The sequence below is a fragment of the Oryzias latipes genome, chromosome 21 (assembly GCF_053564925.1).
Source record: "Oryzias latipes strain Hd-rR chromosome 21, Olatipes_Hd-rR_3.1".
Taxonomy (NCBI): Eukaryota; Metazoa; Chordata; class Actinopteri; order Beloniformes; family Adrianichthyidae; genus Oryzias; species Oryzias latipes.
In genome coordinates, this window is record NC_136257.1 from 33,688,352 (window position 1) to 33,704,530 (window position 16,179).

Below are 16,179 nucleotides of genomic sequence, written 5' to 3' on the forward strand. Positions count from 1 at the left end.
ATTGACGTCATGGAATGGGCGGCACCCGCAAGGACCAGAAAGGCGGAGCCTCAGAGATTTATTTTCTACTTTGTTAACAAATATTGCACATGCAAAATCCCAAATACAAAACTACACAATGTGTGCAAAAGACCGTTTTCACATTCGCCAGGAAAATGAACAAAGATTCAAAAAACCATAATAACAAGCCTCAGAGATCCATTCATCTTACTTCCAGGTAGAAAAAGTAACTGCAAACATAACTAACGTTTAATAATAATAAAAAAATTGTTTGGCAAAAGTAATACATTATCACAAGTATGGATATAGATTACTACCGGTATATATATTCTACTATATAGATTAATATATGATCATAAATACGGAAATAGATTACTCTGTAATGCTTAAGAATAGCATGATATGGGCCCTTTAAAACAATAATAAAAAATCATAAACACAATAGACCAAATCAACAAAATGGTCCTCCTGGTTTTATTGTAGCTGTCTTTATTTGGAAAGTGAAACTTCTATCTAGGTTTAATCTCATTGTTATTTCAAAAGTTCTGAAGATAACTGTTATGAATCAACTCTGAGAGGATCTTTGAAGAGCTTCAATCAGGACCTAAGAGGATGTCAGCATTAAAACCTGCATCTATGAAGGTGCCAAAGGTCTCATCATAGCTGCAGACAGTGGACTTGTGTCTGTTCTTTCAGACCTTGGTGCTGCATTTTTAACATTTTATAACACAGACACGTCTTTGGTCTCTCCGGAACTCTCTTAGGATGTGTTAGAGTCCCACACGATCATCTTTAGATCGAAAGTGTTCGCTGTAGTCCTTTAACTTTGACTGCTGTTTTTAGCCAAAATCCAAAAACGTGTTGTTTCTAGGACATAGTCTCTGCAGAGCGGCAGGAGTTCATTTGAAATTCATCTCTGAGTTGTGGGCGGGGCCGTTGACATCACCTATCTGTTTCCACCCTCTCCGCTAGCTTACAGCCCCTGACACCCCCAACCTAACATCAGGGGTGCGACAAAAATGGCACCAATGTCGCCAAAAACACAATTTTCCTCAGAGCTGGTTTTTAGGTCATTTTTATCCGACAGTCAGCGGTCATGGTGTTCCACAGGGCTCTGTGTTTGGTCCACTCCTGATTAGTTTTCCACACTTCCATCTTTTTCTGGGTGACCCTGAGTCTTTAGTTAAGCTGCTGGAGGTGAGACCGGTGGGGGTTGTTTTAGGACAAACTGGGTGTTTCCCCCCATCGTATAACCGTTTGCTCTCGTATCCATCAATATTGTTATATGGTAAATGGCATATAACTCTATAGCACTTTCTACCTTCTTAGGAGGCCCATGGCGGCCTTTTTTTTTCAATAACTGGTGTTAACCCTTAACCACCAGGAGCAATGTGGGGTTCGGTGTCTTGCCCAAGGACACTTCGACATATGGGCTGGCAGGGTGGGAGCTGACCCTGCAATCCTCCATCAGAGGTTGACCGCTCTCCCCCTGCACCACAGAAAATGGAGCATGTCTTGTCTTTTGGCAGATGTTCCAGTGTTTTCCCTTTTGTCGAAGTCTGCTTCTGCTGGAAGTTTCTTCTTTTTGGTCAAAGTTCTCCTCTCTGTGAGCTGAGAAGACACTAAAACCCCTTTGATGGAACCTGATGGTCACTTATGGCCCAACATTAAATCTCAATCTGCGATGATCTAAACCGAACTAGACATTGATGCTGAATTCTAACAATCATTTGACTTGATAACGCCATCAAATAAACTCATTTGTGAATAATTCAACATTACAGTTATGTTGTGATGAACTTGGCATTGCCTCCTTACATTCCTTGCTTTGTGTTATCTGCTCATGTTGAGCATCTTTTCAGCAGATTTCTTATCAGATTCTATTGTTTCAGTGGAATGAACCATTTAAATGAAACCTTTTCAGGTCATTTTTTTCCCTTCTTTTCATCAGTTATTGACCCAATTATTTTAATAAAGTTAATGAAGCACAATCTGGAAATCTTTCATGAAGACGTGATGTTTTTTTTTTTTCTTTCTAAAACATGCCTTCATCAGTGTTTGCACAGTGTGCACCTCTGTGCTCATAGCAACAAAGGAGCACCTTCATGAAGATCCTGCATGCATGCAGGCCGTCTCCCCCACTTCTTACCGTTGCAATATCCCCTCAGTGACAGCTTAACACTGACGAAGATCACAACCCGATTGCACTTTCGTCATGAATCCTGCAATCCTCTTCAATGGAGACGCAGCTCCACCAAACACAATTCTACGCACGTCTTTCTTTTCACATGGAAACCCCATAAACGTCCCGTTTGTGGTTTGGGTTCTGTCATCCCAACCCCTCCACCTGCAGCTGCACATTATCCACCTGTTGAGCTCTTCTCTGTGAAGCCTCTGTGCTCCACATCCAGGTGTCAGGTCTGCTCAGCCAAGCCCTGAAGCTCCCACCTCCTCCATTCTCTCCCTGAAACCCCAGCGAGCAGCATCAGCTGCAGGAGAACAGAGCTCCTTGTTGTCAAGACTCTTCCCATTGATTCGTCAACTCCGCTGTGGCGAAACCCATCAAACGAGCCGGAAACTCTTCCCATGACTCACGGTCGCCTCTGAGGAGATTGTGCAGTGCAAGTTCTCGAAACATGTCATGGAGGCGCAGCTGCACTCTCAGTGACAGACAAAAGAGAACACAAACATCCATCTGAAAGCAGCAGGCTCGTTCTACCAGATCTGACGTCCAAATTAAACAGGAAAAAATGAGTTCAATCTTGTTGCACAATGGCTAGCCGCCCCACCTGCAGTATGCTGTGGTCCCTGAACAGAGGAGCTGCCCGTCAGAGCGCTGAAGAATCTGTCGAAAAATGAGAGTTCTCATTCATTTCACTGCCGTGTATCAGGCTGTGCCTCTGATTCTGCAGAAGGGAGTCACGCTGACCTGTGGGCTCGAACCCTCGTCCTTTTGTCGAAGGAACACAGCATGGCAGAACGTTTTCTTTGTCCTGATTTTTGTTTTCTCTTCACCGGTTTGCAGAACAATGATCTTTAGCATAAAACGTCTTGCCCTTTTGGTTCATTTTTGATTTCCTAAAAACAGTTTGATTGCACTGAAGACTGCACTTGTAATAGAAGACCCTGGTTGTCAGCTGTCAGTGATTCAGGACAGAGAAAAAGGTGGAAAGGAAGCATGAGTGACAATCAGCGTTTTCTCTAATATTCCAAGGACCTTTGTTCAGCAAACAAAGCCTAGAAATGGAATAAAAACTCTTCACCAAAGGGAAAATGTGGAATGTTGTTGACTGTGACTCTGTAGCAGCTCCTGCTGAAGTAAAACTGCATTTATTTATTTTTTCAGACGTTAACATGACTCTCGGAAACACATTTTGTCATTTGGGTTTTACCTCCTTCATGTTATTATACCTACTTATGTCAGTTAAGGAGGAGCTACTTTTTTTACATTTGCATGATTAATCCATGATATTGTGTTTTTTTAAAGTCACTTTTTTCTTTTCTTCGGCTAATTTCTCAGTGAGACGAAACAACATTCCTAAAAATGATCTTTGTTTACGCAATGAGACACAGCAAACACACTGTTGAGCTGTTTTGGAAGATCTGTGTCTTTGTTTCGTAGTTTTTTTTGTGCTCTTTATGAATGTTTGTGTTCTGAGGAATTCTGGGTAATCGTCATACCTGCCATTTTCTTTTTCTCCTTTCAAAGTTTACAGTTTACTTCATTCTCTCTGTTCTTTTTTTTAGTTTCATTCCAACTTAATTTGAAAGACTTGAACATTTGTTGTAATTTTGCACAACTTTTCAAACAAACAATATTTTGCATTTGAAAACGAGATGACAAGAGGCTCATCCTACAAACAAGTCAATTGAAATGTGTATAATCTGGACATATAGTTTGGTGAGTTAAATGACTTGTGTAATAGGAAAAACACAACTAGAGCCACTGAAATGGGACTTTTTTAAAAGGTTGATCCAAAACTGATAAAGTTTCCTCTGAAAAAGGCGAAAAATAAAACCAAGTTAATAAGATCTAAACAAAACCCTTTCATAATAAGAGCTCCAGGACTTCCTACATACGTTTCTGCGTGCCTCTTTGGGTATACAAGGGTTCAACGGATTAGTTAAATGTTAATAACTAACTTATGAGTCCCAGTAATCTGAAGAAAGGAGAAATGCTGTAAACAATCAGGAAAAAGGAAAAAGAAATACAGATTGTGGCTAAAGTTAAACCTGTAAATGTGGAAATGAACTATATTCTTCCTGAACCAATGAGAGAGATTCTTAATGACTCTATGATACTTTCATCTGCTCTAAGAGGAGAAAACAAATTACACAATTTCAGGAACTGAATATAAATCTTGATGCATCCACTGTTTCTGTCAGTTTTTTTTCTTCAGGACACCTCATCGCATAAAGGACCAGCATCTCTAGCATGAAGTAAATCTGTGTCCTATTGCGCCCTCTAGTGGTAACTTAGCTTCAGTTGAGGCTTAACCCTTTAACATTGGGAGTTGGGTCATCTAGACCCACTAGACAGAGCTCTGAACCTTTTTTCTTCAATGATTTGTGATCTTCACTGGTGTCCATGGATTACATGAAATCTTTCCACCTTTATCCACCTTTGTCATGATAGGAAGAACACCTCAATGGAAGGGGGGGGGGGGGGGGTCATCTGGTCGCCAGGTCACAGGTGACCAAGCCTGGCCGAATGAACTGAACCTGTTCTTTAACAGATTTGATTCTGCCCAGCCCCCAGTCTCCACCCACTCGGCCCCCTCTTCACACCTTTCCAGCTCAGGCGTCTCCTCCCAGCTGCAGCTGTTACCACCTCGGCACCAAACAGTCCACTCTCCCCTTCTTCCAACAGAAGCAAAGGGACCCCCCCAACGACTCACAGCACCAGACCAGCCACCGCCCACCCATCCTCCAACCCCCCTCTGCCTCACCCTGAATCAGGTTAGGATGGAGTTAAGGAGAACAAAGGCCAGGAAGGCAACAGGCCCTGACAGCATCACCTCCAGGCTCCTCAGGGAGTGTGCAGACCAGCTCTGTGTGGTGATGCTGTTCATATTTAATATGAGCCTCAGACTGGAGAAGGTACCAGTCCTCTGGAGGACTTCCTGCCTGGTTCCGGTTCCAAAGGTACCTCGTCCTACGGAACCGAACCACTTCAGACCTGTCGCCTTGACTTCCCACCTGATGAAGGCTATGGAGAGGATCATCCTCAGCCATCTCCGCACTCAGGTGAGCTCAGCACTGGACCCGCTGCAGTTTGCATATCGACCAGGCATCGGGGTGGATGACGCCATCATCTACCTGCAGCATCGGGCCCTGTCTCACCTGGAGGCCCCTGGGAGCCCTGTGAGAGTCATGTTTTTTGATTTCTCCAGTGCTTTCAACACAATTCAGCCATCGCTGCTGAGGAGGAAGCTGGAGTTTGCAGGTGTGGACCAACGTCTGGTTGCTTGGACCATCAACTACCTCACAGACAGGCCACAGTTTGTGAGGCTGCGTGACTGTGTGTCTGATGTGGGGGTCTGCAGCACGGGGGCACCTCAAGGGACTGTGCTCTCCCCATTCCTGTTTACCCTGTACACATCAGACTTCACCTACAACTCCCACCACTGTCATCTGCAGAAGTTCTCAGATGACAGTGCCATTGTGGGCTGTGTATCAGGGGGGGATGAGCAGGAGTACAGGGGGGTCATCTCTGACTTTGTTAGCTGGTGTGAAGTTAACAACCTGCTGCTTAACACCAGCAAGACAAAGGAGCTGATCCTGGACTTCAGGAGGTCCTCACCATCACACTCACCGGTGAACATCCAGGGTTCAGACATTGAGGTCGTGGACACATTTAAATATCTGGGTGTTCACCTGAACAACAGACTGGACTGGTCCAACAACACGGATGCTCTGTACAGGAGGGGCCAGAGTCGCCTTCACCTGCTGAGGAGACTGAGGTCCTTTGGCGTGTGCAGACAGCTGCTGAGGACCTTTTACGACTCTGTGGGGGCCTCAGTGGTCCTTTATGGAGTTGTGTGCTGGGCGGGGGGCAGTGCAGGCAGAGACTTGAAGAGGCTTAACAAACTGGTTAGGAGGGCCGGCTCTGTCCTGGGCTGCACACTTGAGTCCATTGAGGAGGTGGCGGACAGGAGGATGTTAGCTAAGCTGACATCCATCATGGATAACCCCTCCCACCCCCTGCACCAAACTGTAGAGGCGCTGACCAGCTCCTTCAGCACAAGACTGTTGCACCCTCAGTGTAAGAAGGAGCGCTACCGCAGGTCATTCCTCCCCACAGCCATCAGACTGTACAACACCGTGTCAAAGTGACACTCCACGGTCCCAGGGGTGTTTTTCTGTTTAGTCATTGATTCATTTACTTTTGTTGTAGTTGTTGTTTTTCAATTTTAAATTGTTTTTTGTTCCTGAACAGTTGAACAGTTGTTTGTTTTTGTTCATGGTGTGAACTTCATTAGTTATTTCTGTATTTTGAAAAAATTTGTAATGTTTTTTTTACAGTTTACATGTTTTGCAGACCGCATGTTTTTTTACACTTTTGCAGCTGTATTTATTTAATATTTATTTCTTTATTTAATAAGAATCTCATTTTTGATAATAAGTTTTCATAATAATTTTAGTAATATTTTTAATTATCTAATATAAATGTAATTTGTGATGTCCTTTATTGATGTTATATTATATAGATTATTTCTGAATGTCGTGTTGCTGCCACAGATAAATGAAATTTCCCCATTGTGGGATTAATAAAGTCATCTATCTATCTATCTATCTATCTATCTATCTATCTATCTATCTATCTATCTATCTATCTATCTATCTATCTATCTATCTATCTATCTATCTATCTATCTATCTATCTATCTATCTATCTATCTATCTATCTATCTATCTATCTATCTATCTATCTATCTATCTTGTGCTATCTAAGATAGCACAAGGGTTAAGAAAGGATAAAGATCAATTATTGATTAAAAAAAAACGATCTGACATTGGAAAGTACTGACAGTTTCACAGAAGGATGGAAACTCAGATGTCAAATGGGTTTGAGCGTCACCAATACAAGGTCAATACATGAAAATAAATAAACTGTAAATCTATCAGATAGTAGTCTTTTCTACTAAAGCCTTGTTTTCTGCTTCCCATGTGGACAAAACACCTGGAGGCCGTCCATCAGATTTCCAGGGAATAACAGTCTCAGTAAACTGCAGCCGTAGCCACACATCTCCTGTTGTTGTGGTCAGCGTCACTAAAGTTGAACATACAGTGAGAGTAAAAACTATTTGATCCCTTGCTGGTTTGCCCACCAATAAAGACATAATTCTATACTTTTAATGACAGACGTATTCTAACATGGAGAGACAGAATATCAAAACAAAAATCCATAAATAACTTTAAAGTATATTTGACTTTTCTCCATTCAGTTGATATTTTGCTCATTACATTTCATCTACTTTTCTTTTCTGTCATTTTTTTGGTCATAAAAATGCAGTCGTCTCCTTTTTTTAATGAAAACTCCAAACTTTTATGCTGAACATTCAAGTTAAAAAGTTGTTTTTGGAATTTCTATGAGGACTCAGAGACCTCCAGGTCGTCTCAGATTGTGAACCAAAGGTATAAAAAGTTTTATACACACACAGAAACTTGTCTTTGTGGTTCTGATCTATTTGATTTCAGTTCCAGTGAAATACAAAAAACAATAACATTAAAAAGCATTAACAGAGCCTTTAGGAGTTCACCTTTCATTGATTTTCCGTCCCAGGATTCAGGTCTTTTTTTGCTTTTTTGCTATACTAGACACACAAAATACTGGCCGATTTCAGATTCAAAAATTGTTATTTCATATATTTGTGACACATGAATAAGTTTCCAAATTATGCCATCCAAGGTGAAATTATTGTTTTTAAAAATGTAAAATAAATCGGGCTGCACGGTGGCGCAGTGGTTGGCGCTCTTGCCTCACAGCAAGAAGGCCCCAGCTCAAGTCCCGGCTGGGGGACCTGGACCAGAACATCAATGGGGGGCCTTTCTGTGTGGAGTTTGCATGTTCTCCCCGTGCATGCGTGGGTTTTCTCCGGGGACTCTGTTATGATCTCTCAAGACAAAATATATCATAATAATTATAATAAATACATTTTTGTTGTTCATTTATCTTATTTTAAATTAATGGTGGGCACTGATATATTGCTGTCACATCCAATAAGATAATTTTGTTTTTGAACAAACAAATGTGATGCATTGACTGCTTTCATTTTGTATAAAATAAAAGTGTTTGTTTGTTTGTTTGTTTTTAATTGACAAAATTCAAAATTACACAGCATTTTTTTCCACTTGGAACGTTCAAGACGTTTAAACAAAAGTTTTTAAAAATAAAATAAAAAAGAAACAAAGGCATTAATCCAGATAAAACGATGAACAGTTTAAGAGTTTTATAGCTATCATATAATGTATTTTTGAAGGGGTTGATTTGAAAATGAAAAAGTAGGATGTTGTTTTTGAAATGTAAAAATTTGGGCTTCTCTTTCATAAAACGACATTTATGAATAACAACAAAAAACACAATAAAAGGTGGAGTCATGAGGCGACACTTCCGTTGGAAGCTCGTTATTCCGTTTTTCTTGCTGCCCAGTGAACGCAACGTTTTAGGTGTCCTTCCAGCTGCCTGAAAAAATCCGTCGAAGTCCCAATCAGCGGCGCCGCTTCTGCCCTTCAAAGCTGGACTTTCTCCTCGTTTTCCGAGTCGCGGCGCCAGTCCTGCGTTCTCGTTTTCATGCCGTTTCTCCGTTAAATCTGCTCTGCGGTCTCCTCTAACCGGCAGCAATGCAGGAGCGTCGCGTTTTGTCGATTCAGAGTCACGTTGTCAGGGGATACGTGGGGAACAAGTCTGCGGTTTTCCCGCTACAGGTAATCTGGATCATGCCTTATGAGCAGTCTCAACTCTGAGGGGGGAAAACGTAAACGGGGTTTTTAACGTTCATTTTACGGTCACGCGCCCTCGCGGAGTGACCTTTGTGTTTTTGGTGGATGGTCAGACCGGACTTATTTTTTTTTCATTTCGTCATTTACCGTTTTCTCTGCTAACTGCGCAGTAAATTATTCATGTGAAAATCCGAGCTGATTGTATTTGGATGATAATGACCTCTGACCCCTAAGGGGTTTTCTGCCCCCCCCCCCCCCATCAATGAATTTAAAATGTCTAAAAGTTGTTTATTTAATTCATAAATGTTAAATTCAATCACCAGTTATTGCAATATTTCATGCAAAATAATCCAAACTAAACCATTTCATCATATCAATAATAACCTTTTTAGTTTTTTAATAGTTTTTAATATTTCTGAACATTAAGATGATTCTTTCCCACCTTTCTTACTTTACCGGGTTATGTTTATATTTATTTGCTCAAGGGCACAATGACAGTGTAGCCCAGGAGTTGAACCCCTAACCACCTCTGATCCACAGCCGCCTGTTGAACCATCAGAGTGAAAACAGTCGGCCGTTTGGCTCCTCGCTGTTCCCTTTATTTTGTCAACTGGGTTCCTCTAACCCCGGGTGAGCGTGTCCCCGCCCTCCCGCTGGTTGTTCCCACAGGGCCGTGCGGGTCCGGGGCCCGGTTCTGCAGCCACGTGTGTGTTTTCTCAGCTGACGCGCTGCTTCTCCCTTAGGTGCTGGGCTTCGAGGTGGACTCCATCAACTCGGTGCAGTTCTCCAACCACACAGGTTAGCAGTCCTCTCTCCTCCCGTGGGCTTTGCAATGCATTGTGGTCTATATTCTCCGGTCTAGTGAGCATGGATGCACACTGGTTCTTGGCAGAGACTTCTGGGAAATTTCTGGGGCTCTGGATTTTGGAATTGTAGATTTGGACAGCTCTAGAACATGGAGAACGCGCTGTAGAGTGAGCAGGGAAGGAATTCAGACGCAGCCTCTGCACATCCCAGGTTTGCAGATGAACTCAGGTGAAGTAACGTGGGCTCAGTGAATTCATTAAAAGGTGTCGCAGTTCCTGGTCGGAATCCGGGTTCCTGGTTTGGTTGTGACTCGCCGGAATGATGCACGCTGCAGCGCCGTCACATGAACTGGACTGGTGAATCAGTTTTCAGGGGGCCGCTTCTTCTTGGTGTGGGGGTTCTCCACATTTTGCGTTTGTCGTCTTCATCGATGGCTGCAGATGCAGAAGACCGTCTTCAGTTGTTTCCAAATGCAGGAAAACTAAGTCGGGGTGAGGAGGTGCAGCCCCCCCCCCGCAGCGGGATGGGATTATTTTCTCAGGTCTGCGCGCCAGAGCGCGTGAAGAATGTGCTTCCACCACAGGGGGCGGGACGTCTTCACTCACAAATCCAGGCTCTGTCCCATCCGAGGGCAGGTTTTAGGGAGGAATTCCTCTGTGGATGTTCTGCATTTGCAGGCAGAACCGGTTCTGGGAGCGAGAGGATGAGCTGTGCACACAGGCATTGTCTTTCATGGAGGCCCCCCTCCTCTTCTGCTGCCAGGCCAAAGAACACTCTGTTGGGGGGGGGGGGGGGGGGATATGCAGCGTGGAGCCTTTCATGAATGTTTGTGTCCTTTGTTTTTCTCTCTTAAAGGAAGTGTGTGTTCAGAATGAAAGGTTTTAGTGGGAACATGAGCCTTTGTTGTGGGGGGGTTGGATTAAATCCAGGTGGGTGTTTCCTCCTCCAGGTTACGCCCACTGGAAGGGACAAGTGCTGACCGCGGAGGAGCTGAATGTTTTGTACGAGGGCATCAAGCTCAACAACGTTCACCACTATGACTACATCCTCACTGGTGAGTGAAGAGGCGTTCAGGTGCAGTGGGACATTTCAGCTGAGAGAGGGAAGCTAACCGGCATTCGGGCGGTTCTCCTCCTCAGGGTACAGCAGGGACACGTCCTTCCTGGAGACGGTGGTGGACATCATCAAGGAGCTGAAGACTGCCAATCCGGACTTGGTGTACGGTCAGTCCAGCATCTGACGAAGAACCGGACCGGTTCTGTCTCCTGATAAGATAGAAAATCTTTTCTTTTCTGCAGTTTGTGACCCTGTTTTGGGAGACCAAGGTGCAATGGTAAGATTTCTGTTTTGAACCCCCTCATGATCAAGATTCAGTGTTTCTAATGCTGACACTCTGATCTATAACGTTTGAACGTGTTCTAGAGTTCCCGTCTGTTCTTCCAGATTTCCTGTGGAGCTTAAAAAATCAAAAACAAAACAAATAGAACCTTAAAAAAATCCTAAATGGGTTAAATTTGACTTGATGTGAAGATGCCTCACTGCCCTGGTCTCTGGCTCCTGCATGGCCATGCATTGGGCGGCCGTGGTGCAGCGGTAGGGCGGTCGTCCCATGATCGTAAGGTTGCAGGTTCGATTCCCGCCTTGCACGCCCATGAGTCGAAGTGTCCTTGGGCAAGACACTGAACCCCACCTTGCCTCTGGTGGTAGGCGGGCGCCTGTGTTTGGCAGCGGAGCGACCACCAGTGTGTGACTGTGTGTGTGAATGTGTGTGTGACTGGGTGAATGGGTCTGTGACTGTAAAGCGCTTTGTCCTTGTAGGAAGAAAGGCGCTATATAAGTATACGCCATTACCATTACCATTACCATTGACTGCATCAGAGACCTGGACTGAGTGACTCCTCCCCCAGGCGTCCAAACAGGAAGTGGCTCCAAGAAGCCAACATCCCATAGACGTCTATAGAGAAACAAACGGCTGTTCCTCAGTCATTCTATTGGTCTGATCAACCATTTTCTTTTTCATATTTTTTCTGTAGTGCAACATATAAACTCATTAATCAGACGCCTCAATAAAAGTAGGAGGAGCCTGTTGGCCCCCACATCCGACCCTCAAAACGCTGGACAGATTTGGTCTAGACCACTTTCAGGTGGCAGGGGTGTGGCCTTCCAGTAAGATCACTCCTGAGAGTGGTTACCATAGAAACAATGACTCAAACCGGCTCGGACCGATCACTGCCCACTGGCGTCATCTGGCTCCAACATGAGGAAAAAACGGCAACTGAATTGACTTGATTTGGTTGGCGCCGGAGAAACCATCTTCTATGGACGACGTCTGGCTCTTGCAGTCCAGTCCTGCGATGAACAGACTCTGCCGGCCCAGGAGAACGGTCTTCTGCAGAGGTTTCTCACTGTTCTGTCGGGTTTTGGTCATTCGGAGCAGCTGCATGCGGACTAACGGAACGGTTCTGTGGCGTTTGGGACGGTCCTGCACGAACAGGAAGCGACCTGCGGCTCACAGCTTCAGCCGGCCTCACTTTCTGGAGGAATTCATTGAATTACTGACATTTTCTGCCTTCATTGAAGTGATTTGAATGAATTACAGAACAAACCCGCACATTATTTCATATTGGTGCTTGGGCTGTGGCGCAGTGGTTAGCGCTCCTGCCTCACAGCCAGAAGGGCCGGCGTCAGAACGGCGACCCGTCTAGGATGTCCCCTGACTCCGCCCACGGGTGGCCGGGATGGGCTCTGGCAGCCTCGTGACCCCGAAGGGCCCACAGCGGGTTTGGAAGACGGATGGATGAGTCCTGGTTCCTGATCAGTTTGCGTTCTGTGTTTCTGCCGAGTCATGCCTGCAGCTCAAGCATGACTCTGCAGAAAGATGGCCGTTTCTTACTGCTTCCTCTTTTGTTAACGTTCTTCCGGTTTTGACCATTTTCTGTCATTTTGTATGTCAACAAAGTGACAGAAATTTAACATGGTTAAATTCTGCCCTAAGGGTTTTTTAAAGCGTGCAGGCAGCTCCGTCTGCGTTTTACGCCTCATTTCGTTTGGATGAAACTTTTGGGTTTTTTTTGGCGTTCTTGGTGTCTGACATGTCGGCTGTCATGTTGCTACTTGTTTGTTTTTTTTTTTTTTTCCTCAGTACGTTCCTGAGAACCTGCTGCCCATTTACAAGACCAAGGTGGTGCCTTTGGCAGACATCCTCACCCCCAACCAGTTTGAAGCTGAGTGAGTGAATCTTAAAAGCTTTCAAATGGAAATCAAGAATCTAAATGAGTCCAGTTAAAATCAGGGGAAATAACTTTTTACATTTAAAAGATGAATAACTGAAGAATTGTATTCAGACTGAAAGTTTTAAAGGAAGGATTGGTTTTAAGTCAGTAATTGACAGTTTTCAGGTGAATGTTATTTCTGATGGCGATGCTTGTGGTTCCTGATGGATCGCTGGCAGTGGGGAGTTTATGCTTTACAGTTATGTCCAATATTTGATATATGAATCCTTGTTCTGAGATCCTTTGCTGTTTGTGCGATGGGATTGTCCAGTAAAAGGGAAGTTATGCATTCATCTCCACGGCTCCTCCGTAGACGAGGCCGAGCTCGTTTAGGAAGGAACGCGCCTGTCGAGATCCCGTTCTGCGTCCCTCTGAGCCGTAACGTTTCTCCGTTTCTTCCAGGCTGTTAACCGGAAGAACAATAAAGACGGCCGCCGACGCTGTCCAGGTAGCGCAAACGTCTCACGGCGCGGCGGGTTCATAGCAGCAAACGTTGAGCCGTCTCTGTCCTTCAGGTGATGGACCTGCTTCATGACATGGGTCCAGAGACCGTGGTCCTCACCAGCACAGACCTGCGGTCCAAGCGTGGAGGCGGCTTCCTGGTGGCCCTCGGGAGCCAAAAAATCAGTAAAACCCAACCCTGATCAGAACGATTGAAAAAAATCTTCATCGTCGCAGTTGGCTTGGAGTCAAACCTCTAACGTCTCTCCCGATCCGTGCAGAGAAGGCGGACGGGACGCGCGTCAGCCAGAAGATCTGGATGGACATCCCAAAGGTGGACGCGGTGTTTGTGGGAACAGGAGACCTGTTCGCTGCCATGCTGCTGGCCTGGACCCACCATCACCCCACGGACCTGAAGGTCAGAGCCGCAGCCGTGGGACCCAGAGGAGCCCGCCGCAGACTCACTGTCAACATCTGCTGTTTCAGACGGCCTGCGAGAAGACGGTGTCCGTCATGCACCACGTGATCCAGAGAACCATCGCCTACGCCAACGGTAGAGTTTGACGTCGTTTGGCACTTTCACGATTTCTCTGTGAGGTGTGAGGGCTCACCTGAACTTTAGTGGGTTGCCCTGGTAACCGGGCAAAGAACCTGGGTTCTGTTTGGGGAAAACACAGAAACCAATCCCAATAAAGGAGAAGTGGCCTTGTGGTAGAGTGTCCGCCCTGTGGACTGGAAGGTAGTGAGTTTGAATCCGGGCTGAGTCATACCAAAGACTCTAAGATGGGACCGAGTGCTTGACACTCAGCAGAAGGGGGTTGGATGGGGGGGGTTAAACCAACAAATGGCTTTCTTTTAGTGGAGGGGTCAAACTTTACACAGCTAGGTGCGTGACGGCTAATGGCACTTTAACTTTAATTATGTGTCCAAAGATCAGCCAGCGTTCGTCTGCTTTCGTCTTGGTTCTGGTTCACGATCGCCTCACTGGTTCTGGTTCTGCTGGAGCTTTCTTCCACATTCGAACCCAGTTGGTCCTGCTGTACCGTTTCAGAGACGGCCGGTCCTGGGAAGAAGCCCAGTCCCGCCCAGCTGGAGCTGAGGATGGTCCAGAGCAAAGCCGACATCGAGAATCCCACCATCGTGGTCCAGGCGGAGGTTCTAGAGACGCCTCTGCACTGAGGGCGGCGCGGCGGTCCGGGCAGTCAGCGGCACACCTGCAGGCTCTCCACCTCCACACTGACTCCTCACGCCTTAAGGACAGGACAGAACCGGCTCTAGATTCGTCGTTCGTCCTGCCGGTACCACTGCCATCTGTGTCTGTGCGGTTCCCTGTGTAGACTTCATCTACGTCAGACTATCGTGGGTTCAGGAGGGTGTAAATGTACGTTAGCTTGGTAACCTAGCAACACTCTTCTGCAGACCCGTGACGTGTGCATGACCTCAGCCCGTGGTCGACGGCGGGACGCAGACGGAGCATCAAAGCACACTAGAATATTAACTGTGAGACCTTTTAGAGCAGAAGCTTCATCCATAGTTTTCTTTAACGCCGTACGAATGCATGTGACGAGTTCTAAATCCTCTTTTTATCAAAGTTTTATTCTAATTCTAACAAATGTTTTACATTTTATGCAAATATTTGATTTTTACTAATCGTAAATCTAATTTTTGATGTCAGAAATGTTCTAATAATGTCTGTAAGTTCCAGATGTCTTAGATTGGTGTCCCAACCATTTCAGAATGAGGTATTTGCACAGATAATCTGAAATAATATATTAAGTGAAGATGGATGTTTTAATTTTCGGAGCGTTGTTTGATCTTGGAGGGATTTTCTGGCGTTCACAGGAATGCCGGACACCGTGCTCCTGAATGTGAATGTGCTAACAGCGATCCTCACTCGTGGTGTTAGTCAAAGTGCCAAACCTTCAACTGCTGCTCCGTTACAGAGCAAATATAGAAAAATTAACAATAAAGGAGTATCTTTTAATCAAACTGCTGTGTTCAATTTATTCATGAATCCTTGATCTTCTTCATCTTTAAATTTGTTTCTATAGTTTTGGAAAAAGCAGACGGGTGAGTTCTAAGAGTGTCCACAGGAGGGCGCTGCTCTGCAGAAACAGAACTTTCCAGTTTCTTTACTGGAACAAAGTATTTAGCTTCACTGAAATTATAAGATCGAGGAACCAAAGTAAAAGAAGAAATCCCGGAACTGATTAAAAATGATAAAATATACTCTAAACTTTGATATTTTTTGTTGTACGAACAGAACAGCTGAACACAGTCGTAACATTTCTATGCAACTTTTTGTTTTGACATATTATAAATGATGAGGTTTTCTCTCATAATTCTGGTTTATGTCAAAATGTTTTTATTGTCTAAACATTTTGAGGAGCTGCAGCTTTTGTGTCTTCTGTGTCAGGTAAAAAAATGGAGCGGGGGGGGGGGGGGGGGGGCGTCGACCGGTATAGGTAATAACCGAACGGTTATTACCTATACCGGGTCTGTAACAGAACGACTACGACCTGTTCAGTAAACCCGACAGTAGCTGGGATAGGCTCCAGCAACCCCATCGTGGATTGATGGATGGACCAGGATCCATTAAAAAGACAAACCGTTCAATTGATGCACTATTAATACAATTAAACTCATGAGTCTTTATCGTCATTTTATCACATGATAAAACGAAATTAGGTTCTCTGGTCCCGGGCCAGCCGTTTAC

General features: G+C 44.8%; 1 protein-coding gene across 1 annotated transcript; it reads left to right on the top strand.

The window, feature by feature from the left end:
- The first annotated feature begins 8,577 nt into the window (after positions 1-8,577).
- LOC101155341 (pyridoxal kinase) lies at positions 8,578-15,452 on the top strand. Its single transcript, XM_004086930.4, has 11 exons — positions 8,578-8,928; positions 9,687-9,741; positions 10,700-10,804; positions 10,890-10,973; positions 11,049-11,083; positions 12,893-12,978; positions 13,425-13,470; positions 13,538-13,649; positions 13,745-13,881; positions 13,950-14,016; positions 14,515-15,452. The coding sequence occupies exons 1-11, from the start codon at positions 8,845-8,847 to the stop codon at positions 14,640-14,642; spliced, it is 939 nt and encodes a 312-aa protein (XP_004086978.1). The 5' UTR covers positions 8,578-8,844; the 3' UTR covers positions 14,643-15,452.
- Positions 15,453-16,179: the final 727 nt, after the last annotated feature.

Coding starts and splice junctions, on each gene's coding strand:
- LOC101155341 (XM_004086930.4), top strand. CDS start 8,845: ATGCAGGAGCGTCGCGTTTTGTCGATTCAGAGTCACGTTGTCAGGGGA. Junction 9,742..10,699: donor GCAGTTCTCCAACCACACAG/GTTAGCAGTCCT, acceptor TTCCTCCTCCAG/GTTACGCCCACTGGAAGGGA. Junction 12,979..13,424: donor CCCAACCAGTTTGAAGCTGA/GTGAGTGAATCT, acceptor CGTTTCTTCCAG/GCTGTTAACCGGAAGAACAA.